Below are 11,072 nucleotides of genomic sequence, written 5' to 3' on the forward strand. Positions count from 1 at the left end.
ATTAGAACGTGTGTTGCGTTTTTCTAAACTTAAGCTTCCTTTGTATCTCCTTCTTCATCAAAGAGAAGTAACTTGATTATCTGATTCTGCTGCCAGTTTTTAGCTTTTACAATGAGTTTCACATTATTGGTCCCACACTCTATCCCACTTTGACTTTTTTAACATATTTCTTTTTCGATTTTATTAAAATCAGTCAATGCTTTGATAATAAAAAATGCTGCCTGTGGAATCCTGTTGTTAAACTTGCATGATATTACATAGGTCGTTAAAGTCAAAAAAAGTTAATAAAATATAAATTGTTTTTTAACTTGATAGCTGCTGCTTCAAAAGGTTATTTTAAATAACTATTGAATTTTAAAAGGAAAAAAATTCTTCTGTATGCAGTCACATTTGGCATTTAGTAGTTTTAAAAAAATTTCTCAATAAAGGCAGCAACTGACCAGGAGGTTAAGCCAGACAAATTCTGGATCTGCGAGGCACAGCTAGTTCATCTTTTATCCCTGCAAAGGAATGGGAAATGCAACAACATGAAGGCTAGTCTGCATCAAATTCAAAGTTAAGTTTTATTCCCTAACTATCTTCACGACATATCTGCTTAAACTACACCATCTTCATGGCTTAATACACAATCATCTTCTTTGCTCACAGTTTTGTGGATCAGCAATTTGGTCTGTGTTCAGCTGGGTGGTTCTTATCTGATCTTGCCTGGGGCTCACTCAGACAATTGCAGTCATCTGGCATCAAGGCTGCAGCTGGCTGGTCTAGGATGGCCTCATTCACATACCTGGGATTAGTGCTAGCTGTAGGTGGGGCCTCTCTCTCCATATGATCTCTCATTCTCATGGAGGCTAGCCCAGGCTTCTTCACACGGCAGTCTCAGGGTTCCAAGAGTATGAGAACTCTAACAAAATTCACTTCCACAGTATTCTATCAAATCAAAGTACAAATTCAAGGGGATGGACAAATAGTCTCCATCTCTTGCTGGGAAGAGATATAAGTCACACTTCACAGGCGAGTGCCTACAGGGGAAGAATTTGTGGCTATTTTTTTCCAACTCACTACATTAATAATGGTTCAAAATTCAGAAACAATACAGTAAAAAACTGATCAATTTGTTTACATAAAAGTTAAAAATCTCTTGTACTACAAAAATACCATGAGTAAGGTGAATGACAAACTTGGAAAAATATTTATAATTTATATCATAGACAAAAGTGTATACCATCTCTAGTATTAAAGAGTTCTAAAAAATAGAATAGGAAAAGTATTGACAACACTATAAAAAAGGCACTAGAGATATGAACAGATAGTTTGCAGAAAAATAAATGTACATGGACCTTAACCCAATGAAAAAAAAGTTCAACCCCACTCTTAATAAAGGAAATGCAAATTAAAACTACACTGAGATGTTATTTTTCATGTATCACATGAGCAACAATCCAAACATTTAACAATATACTCTGACAATATACAGGCACTCATATACATTGCTATTTGGGAATACAAAACGGAGTGGCTACTATTGGAAGGAGTTTTGCAACAACTAGCAAAATTACATATGTATTGGACCTAGCACTCCTTCTTTCAAAATCTACCCCAATGATATACTGGCAAAGTGCAAAAAGGCATTTGCATGAAGCTATTCATTCCTGCAATATTTATAGTAGCTCATACTAAAACAACTAAGATGTCCATCAGAAGGAGTCAGGCTAAGTAAACTGTGGTACCCACACACAGAGTTCTATGCAACTGTGCAAGGGATGAGGACTATCTCTCTATATAGTAATAGAGTGATCTTCAAGTTCACAGTTAAATGAAAAAAAAAAAACAAGGTAGAGAACTGTATGTATAGTATACTACTGTTTATCTAAGAAAGAAGGTGACAAATTAAATGATAGATAGATAGATAGATAGATAGATGATAGATAGATAGATAGATAGAAAGATAGATAGATAGATAGATAGTTGATACCAAAATATGGGGGGGTAACCCCACAAAGTGGAAGGAATCAGATGGAAGGAATAAACAGAAAAGGCAAATTTCTCTGCATATGTCTTGTTTCATAGATTCGACTTTAGAACCAAGTAAGGAATTTCCATAATTATTAAGAAATTTATAATGGTTTTAAAAGGCAATCCCTTTTAAAAAGCAATGTGAAACTGTGATTTGAGTTATGCCATAACTGTACAGAGAAGAACCGTTGCAAGTGACTTTAAAATCACAGTATATAACTGTATATATACAAAGTATTAAAAAGTACTCCAAAAATAAATCCTGAAGTGTTTTAGTAATTATATTATTAATGAGAGCATTTGTTATTTTGATACTGTAGTTTGCACGTTGTGCAACAAATCACCCAAGTAAATGTGTTGGAGTAGGAGATCAATCAGGTTAAATAAAAACCCTGAGGTCCTAACTTTGAATTGGAAGTATCAGTATGAATTCACAATATATTTAATCTTTTTTTTTTTTTTTTTCAAAAAAGTGCTTCTTAGCTCTGTCTCCTTAAAGGCCTAGAAACAGTGACAAACCCAGTAGGAGCAATGGATACCCCTTAATCACCCATATTGAGTTTAAATATTTAAATCCTTAAAGATCGCAATCACATTAAAAATCAGCTCCTTAAAGAAATAGCTGATTCTAGGTCTGTGGTAGGATATTGACATCTTATCATTCCAGAAAGCAAGGAAGCTACCCACGAAGGATTCAGAAGCCCACTCGAAGAATTTCCCATTTGTCAATGATGAGAAATTTGAGCATTAATAAGGATAATAAATGCAATTGATTTAAGCAAAGAAATTATATTTACATTGCTGGTTCATAATGATGCTAAAAGGTAATCCATTGGTCATTTATGGAGGATGCTAGGGAGCCATCTCATTGTTTTGAAAACTGGAAATAAAAAGAAAGAGTTAAGTATTTATTCTATCTTTCCTGTATGAATTGTATCTGAGTGTAACCAAATAGTTCGTGAAAGACGTTCCCCTCTAAAGTAGTTCCACTCATACATAAATGATGATACAATTACAATATCACCATTTTACAACTCCTAAGGAAGTAATGTATCGATGACTTCTAATATCACAAAGAGAAGAACAATCAGACATCATGTATCTATCTCCCGATGGAAGTGTCAATACCACCTATGAAATATTCCTCCTAAAACAATAAACCTAACTCTGATAAAAGCTCTAGATCTAAATACTGTACAAACTTATAAGCAGTATAAGGGAGAAGAACATGTTAAAACAAAAGAAAATAGAACAAAAATCCATAAGCAAAACCCAGACTGTGAAAAATTCTGCACATCAAATGACCCAGTTTATTTTTAAAAATAAATTGTGAAGGAAAACAAAAGAGAGGGACTTAAGAATATATTGACCAATTGTAATTTGAGGACTTTAATTGGATTCTGATTCAAGAAACAAACTGAAGGCAGGAAAAGCCCTTATGAGGCAGTTGAGGAAATTTGATCACTGACTAGATAATTAGTAACATTAAAGAATCGTTATTCTTGTTATTATTATTATTATTACCTTACATATAGGCAGTGTAGGTGGTAGAAGGTAAGTGGGTAGGACTATGAATATGAGATTTGCCAAGAGTAGGGCACATGAAGATTCTTTATGCTGTTCTCGCTACTTTTGTTTGACATTTTCTAAAATATAATGTTAAAAAGAAAAAAAAATGTACTTAAATTATTTTTTTAAGATGAGGACATTCTTCTCTCTGAAAGACTTCTAGTGGACATTATTGTGCTTCCGCAAAATACCTAGAATTGGGGCGATTCATCCTGTGATTATGAAGAAAGCCTACCAAGGATAAAGCCCAAACATTCTTGAGAGCAGAGCAGAATAATAGAAACAACCTGTTCTTGAGGACCAAGCCACACAATAAACTAACCCTGGAGTCACAATAACTATCCCTTTGTTGTTTAATCTATTTCGAGTTTTCTGTTATTCACAGCAGAACCCATCCTAACAAAAACAGTGGAGAAGGATGCTTTCGTGTGTGTGTGTCGAGGACTTATGAGGGGTACTGGGTAGTATTTCTGCTCCGGATGACCGGATGTTCGGTAAAAGAGCTTCTCTTACTTGTGCCATGAGCCTTAGACTTATGGGTCTAATGCAGAGCTGATATCAGAAACAAATTCAAAACAAATCCAAGATACCATCCTGTACCTCAAAGTTAAACATTGTATCACCTTCCACCTACATCCCACCCTAGTTTAGCATGGGTGAAAATCTGAGCAATGGCGTTGCTGCACACAGCCAGAGAATAGCAACCCTCCACCTACACCAGTGATGGGGGCCTTGTTGCCATCTGGCTGGAGAGGGATATGATCCGGGAATCCTGTTCTCAGGGTCTGCTTCCTAGGGCTACATTCAGTGACAATTATCCGAAGTGGAGGTCCCTAGAAATAGCCTGAAACAGCAATTTGGGGGCAAGATACTTATCGTAGGGGTGCTCTCAGAAGAGGAGGAGGAAAGCTACACGAGGATGTAATCTCCGCTGGAAACCAGCTTCAGCCTGAGCCCCTGGGGAGTGTGAGCTGTCCCACAGAGTTGGCCCCACCTTTTGTACCACTACTGCAATCGGTCATTGCTGTGAGCTGCTTGGGGTGAGTGCCTGTGTGTGACACTCACAGCAGCTGGGAATAAATGCACTGGCCCAGTTAAGGGGAAAAACTAGGCAGAGCATCAGCAACATCCACTCCAGCTTCCCCGCTTACTCCGGGCGATGGCTCAAATCTTCGTAGACCCTGCACGATCTAGCTCATCCCTGCATAACCATTCTCTTCCTCTCTGAAATCATCTCCAATTACTCTTCCTCTTTTTCACTCCACTTTAGCCACACTGGCCTCCCTGCAAGCCTCCCTGCAAGTCCACACACACACACACATGTATCTCATAGTGCTTCAGATCCTTTGCACTTCTCAGTTCCCCCGTCTGGAATGACTCTCCCCTGCTCTCCCCTTCTTCCGTCCCCCCATGTCCTCATGACTAGGTCCCTGATGCTTCCTTCAGGTTTTTATTCACAAGACAGCTTCTTACTGAGGCCTCCTCTGTGAAATTATAACTTCCGCCTCTAGCCGACACTCACAAACCCTTCACTTTCATTACTTTTTAAACACCTATCAGTACCTAACGTACTATATAGTTTTCTTATTTGCTTATTGTTTGATCATACCCTAGAATATAAACTGGGAAGGGTAGGACTTTTTCTCTTTTTCATTTTATTCTCAGCACTTAAAACTGGTAGATTACAGGTGCTCAATTAATACATGAATGAATGGATGAATGAATGAATAATTCCTGGCACAAAGTATAAGTCCTCAATAAACAATGATTGAACTGAACTAAACTAAAGTGGAAAATATCGGCACAGCCCCCATGTAATATAAATGGGAGAAAGGACACACATATTGCTATATGCAGAGTTCTCTTAAGATTACATGATTTTCTGGATAATATTGCAATGTTCATGTGATGTTATATGTATGTATGTTAATAAATAATATATTATTTATACATATCAATGTTAGTGAATAAAAATAGAAGCGCTAAAAGTTTTCCAATTTTATTTGAGTTCAAATCAAAACTCAATCTAGATTTACAACATTGAATTAAAATAAAGGTATAGCAAAATTAATGTGAATACAGTTTGTATAGGTAGCTCAGTTCCTATGATATGAAATTTAAATCCAAAACGAAACTCTTGAAACTCTTTACTACAATGTCATGTTCCGATCTCAGGGACTAGAAAACTCTTAAAATCTCAAATCTCTCAATCCTGAAACCGACTAGTAGGTACCAAAAATCTTCAAGGCACAATAAAGTTTTCTACAAAATAAGCCTTTTTTTTTTTTTTAAACTATAATTACCAAATCTACAAAAGCACCTATGAAACTCTCTTTTTGTCAATCAGCATGATTAACCTTGAGCCAAGGTGGCCTCAGAACCCACATTGGCTTCTTCCTGTAAATCATCCTCAGTAGAGGATCCTGACTCAACTTGAGAATTTTCTTCTTCTAGTTCAGCAAATTCACCAGAGCTTTCATTCTCTGTTGTACCTTTATCGCTATCGATGGCAACAGCTTCATCCAGAGCTGCATTCGTAACCTCTGAGGTCGTTTGGATGCTGACCTCTGCGGTTTCACCGGTGGCTGCATTTGGAACCTCTGGCCCAGTTTCAGCACTGACTGCAGTGGTTTCTACTGGAGCAGCCTCTGCAGTGTCAGGACAGGCTGAAGCCTCTGTTATGACTGCAACTGTAGCATCTGGGATTTCTTCAGCATCGACCACCTGAGCTTCCACCGAAGATACTTCAGGGGCTTCTGAACTTGCTTTCTCGGCTCCCCCAAGGTTCTCTTTTTCACCTTTAAGATTTAGTCCATCAAGCAAAGTATTAATTGAAAGAGCAAGGGAAGACAGTGGAACGCTGTGCAGTCATTTTAAACAATGAGACAGATCTATGTGGATTGATAGGTAATGATCTTCAAAGTAGACTTAAGTGAAAAAAGCAAGGGAAAGACTAATGTATACAGGTTTACTAGTTGTATTAGGACAAAAGTGGGCTAAGTTTTATGTGAAGACAGTTTTATTTGCAGACTCTGGGGAGTTCAAAGAAATTGTTATTATTGGTTGCCTCTGGGGAGGGAAAATAGAGAGTCTGCTTTTCTGTAAATGCTTTGAACCCATTAAACTTTAAAAAAATGAAGTTACATATATTATTTATTCAAATACAAAGAACAGGAAAATAAACAACCAACCAGTCATATGAGATAGCATGGAAAAGTAGCCAACTTACTAACCAATGGCTCTGAGGAATCACTAATCCAGGCTCAACCTCAGTTTTGTCATCTGTTAAATGCAGATGGTAACAGTATCTATCTTACAGAGCTGTTGTGAGCATTGATTAAAATACTGTGTAGAAAAAAGGGTTTAAAACCACTAAAGTACCATGGAAATATTATATTTTTATTATGATGATGATCATTGAACATGATTATATTCAATAATGTTTACTGATGATAATCTGTTTCTTACTGGTGTCATGACTAAAAGGTTAAAACGGGTCCGTGAGCAGCTATTATCTCTGTCTCCAAATAGTGATCACAGTAATTGATAATAATGGCATCATAGTTGAAATGGAAAAAAGTACGGTTTTAAAGCAAGCAGTTTAAGGCAAGAAATATACATTAGTGTAAAATGTAAAGTTTCTGTTCCTGTAGCTGCCATTTTAATTAATCAGATCAACTGAGGGACTCATTAGACACGACTTATTCTACTAATGTCCAGTATACTTTGGGCAAGGACACAAAACTGAAACAAAAATTAGTTTGACGATAAAAAAAAAAAAACAAAAAAAAACAAAAAAAAACCGAGGGAAATGAAAGGTCAAGCTGCTGAGAGACCTGTAACTAAAATGACGCCTGCATGCACGGAGGCCCGATAGGGGTAGGGCAATGTTACAACAGAAAGACATCAAAACTGCTGGCCAGCAGTATAAATGTAAAACGGTTTCATTTATCACATGCACTCTTCCAAAACATATGACAACGTTCTCTAGGTTTTGGTTGGCTTTTTCCTTTCCGAACGAAGTCCTACCCAGAGCCATTCTGGATTAAGTTAGCAAAGAAGCCAAAATCAAATAGTGATCATGGCTAGGCTAAGATGATGAAAATCAGTGCCTTACAGAAAAAGAGTAATAATAAATTCACTTTACCTTCAAGTTGCTGTAACTCTGCTTTGGTTTTTTCTTTCAAATTTGTTATGTGTTCGGTGTGTCTGGCTTGCTCTGATGTTACTGTCCTATAAGTCTGAAAGTAAATGTGTGTTTAAGTTTATTTCTTGAGCATTTGTTTCATTGTGATTTATATCCAGAATGCCAAGTTCAAATGTGTATACAATTCAAAGAGAGACCAACACCATCTCTTATGTGCCCCTTAGAAATCTTTGTCATTCAGTAGAATGCTTAAAAAAGGAAAGAAACAAATGCTCTAACAAGGTCAAAGATAACTGAAATCATCCACACTGAATAAAACGACAAAGACAGTTTATATATGCTGTCAGCTCTCAGTACACCAAAGCTGAACCTGTGCGAAGTTCACATCCCTGAAATGCCCATCCAGCAGCAATGTCCCGAGGGACGTCAGTTCTATTGTTCAAAGGGCTAGAACAAAAGGCGATTAAAAAAAAAAACTAGATAGAATTGAAGAGATGATAAAATTAGAATAATTCACACTCATGTGTGGCCCAGAGAATCTAGCTGTTCCAAATCTAACACAGTCAAGCACAGAGTAGAAGGAAGGCCTACTGGAAGAGAAGGGCTCAAATTTGGACTTTGGGAGTGATATCCAAATGATATGACTATTTAATAAATGTAAGCACTTAAAATATACCACGACTTTTATAAACCAGTCTGGCATTACGATTTTTAATATACCCAAACCCTCAAAAAATTGAAGTGACCTGGGCCTTTCTCAGATTCTAAGAGGCCCTAGTAGTAAGTTTTACTTGGAAATGAAAACTGCTCTTGGCATCTGTGGATTCAATTCAGGTAAATCTTATACAGAACTTATTTTAGTACAGGATAAGGAAGGGAGGACTAGAATACAGGTTTTCGAGCGCCTCGCAGTCTGTATTTCCTCCTGAAATTAGACTAGGATTCTTGGGAATTAAGGCTTCCAACATTCAAGATTAAAACTACATACTCATAGAGGTGGGAAGGGACTTAGAGACCTTCGCTTGTCCAACTTCCACTCCCACAGTGAGAGAACAAGGCCAGGAAGGGCTCTCAGCAGTAGCCAGTTTATAACCTTCCAGCTTAAGATTGCTTTTGCAAACAAAGATTTAGCAGACTAGAGAGGTTCGGATCTGGCACTAGTAAGCATAATTACGAATTAGTGATGCCCAGATGAAATTCAGTCTTCCAACTTCTCACATAATTGCATGGCCCAGTCCAATATCTATTTTTCCAGTGGCCTACATCCAACCATAGAAGCCCTGGGCAGTGAATTCAACAATAAGCAGCAGAAAGATGACAGAAGCAAAGGAATCTGGGTATGAGTGAAAGATGGTAGATTACTGGAGGGCAGTAACACAAGTGGCATGTTTGAAGTTTCCTGACTTCTTGAGGCTCTCACGACTCTGAAGATTAGAACATATATTTTGGTTTGGCCATCTACATAGTCCTACCAGCTGGTCCTGATTATGACTAAAAATCTCTTTATGCCTATTTTTGTAGGGTCAAACCAAAATGTACTGACTGTGTACTCTTATAGTTTCCAAAGAAGTTGTACTTATTCTACTTTTATTCAAAATGAAGATCAGATTTTGATTTAGAAAATTTATGACAAAATGGAGAATATGATACATTATTATTAACTAAAGTCTATGGTTTACATGAGGCTTCACTCCGTGTTGTTAGCTCCAAAGTCATATTATTAAAAGCTTTGTTTTACAGTGATTACCTGGGAGTGAGGAATGAATATGGGACCAAGGAAGGAAACATGCTTTTAATTTTCTATATGTCTATTTTAATTTTTTGAGAAAAATTATAAGTAGATATTAAATTTTAAAATAAGTGTATATAAAGATACACAACTAATAAAAACTATGGAGACAGTAAAAAGAATTGGAATATTGGGGAGAGGGACGGAGGAATGAGCAGGATTTTTAGGGCAGTGAAACTATTCTGTATGATACTGTTATGGTGCATGCATGTCATGACACGTTTGTCAAAACTCATAGAACGTACAACACAGAGTGAAGCCTAATGTAAACCATAGACTTTAGTTAATAATAATGTATCAATACTGACTCATCAGTCATAACATATGTATCACACTAAAGCAAGACTGTTGATAGGGGAAAGTGGGGGACAGGGGTGAGGGGAGGTACATGGGATCTCTCTGTACTTTCTGCTCATTTTTCTGTAAACCTAAAACTGCTCTAAAGAATAAAGTCTATTAATTTTTTTAAAAGTTAATCTTTCAAAACAATTCCTGTTAAATGTTAATAATACTACCTAACTTGTAGAATTGTTGTAATTATTAAAGGAACCATGGCACTCTCATATCAGCTATTATTAGTAGTACTTATAATAACTGTTTTTATTGAAAGTCACCCATGGTATTAAGAAATATTGATTTTCTATTTAAAAAATCTTTATAATCTTGTTCTTTAATTATTTCCATGTCCTGACCTTGATACTGCTTTGAGTTTTACCACAGGTTGTAAAATACATGAATTTCTGAACACTATGGTTATTTAAACACTTACATAGTATCCGCCAGCACTGACTGTGACACCTACAACCAGGTAGTAGAGCATATTTGATCCAGATGATCCAGGGAATTTATTAGATGACATCCAGCGAAGAGAGGCTAGAAAAACAAGTTTAAACTTGTTTTAGCTCTATCACGTAAGCAAAACTATTTTAAATAATCATGTCTTAAAACATTTTTCTGCTCAGCGAACCTAGGATCTATTAACAACAAGTGACTTTAGCTTAAGGGTATACAGTGTTCTGAGGTAAGATAATAATTCCACTTGACATTTTTCCCAATCTAATTTGACACGTACTTATGAAACCTGTCATTTTGATGCTTAGCGTTATGCTTTTCTTGGTAGGAGCACAGGCATGGGTAAGGAGAAATGACAAAAGCACTAAACAATTTTAAGAGTCAAACGAGATGCATATTAGCAAAAGAAATCCATTTACTGTATGTACTCCACCACAGGATTTAATGGAAAAGATTATTTTTTTAAAAAAATGAATTATACATTTGTACTTAAAATACATGTGTTAAAAATATGTTAAATAAAACATGTTGAAATTTAACACACTTCTACGAATCTATAATACAAATGTAGAAATAGGAAGAAACTTTCATTTTTCTAATGTAAAGCCTTTAAACATGGGCAGTAAGAAGCTTTTGCTTTTTTGAAATTTAAGTTTAGAGTAAGAAGCTTTTTTAAGACAAATGTTGCAATAAGGTCATAACTGAAATCGAAGTACAATTCAGCACAAACTAATAGAAATAGATGAGTGCTATATTATTGTA

General features: G+C 36.2%; 1 protein-coding gene across 1 annotated transcript; it reads right to left on the bottom strand.

Moving 5' to 3' along the window:
- Window positions 1–5,858: 5,858 nt before the first annotated feature.
- MGARP (mitochondria localized glutamic acid rich protein) lies at window positions 5,859–10,388 on the bottom strand. Its single transcript, XM_025042988.1, has 3 exons — window positions 10,288–10,388; window positions 7,730–7,823; window positions 5,859–6,380 (listed from the first exon to the last, which is right to left on the bottom strand). Exons 1-3 carry the CDS (start codon window positions 10,375–10,377, stop codon window positions 5,935–5,937), a joined length of 630 nt encoding a protein of 209 aa, XP_024898756.1. The 5' UTR covers window positions 10,378–10,388; the 3' UTR covers window positions 5,859–5,934.
- Between the last annotated feature and the right edge of the window lie 684 nt (window positions 10,389–11,072).

The sequence above is a fragment of the Pteropus alecto genome, unplaced genomic scaffold (genome assembly GCF_000325575.1).
Source record: "Pteropus alecto unplaced genomic scaffold, ASM32557v1 scaffold50, whole genome shotgun sequence".
In the NCBI taxonomy this organism is placed as follows: Eukaryota; Metazoa; Chordata; class Mammalia; order Chiroptera; family Pteropodidae; genus Pteropus; species Pteropus alecto.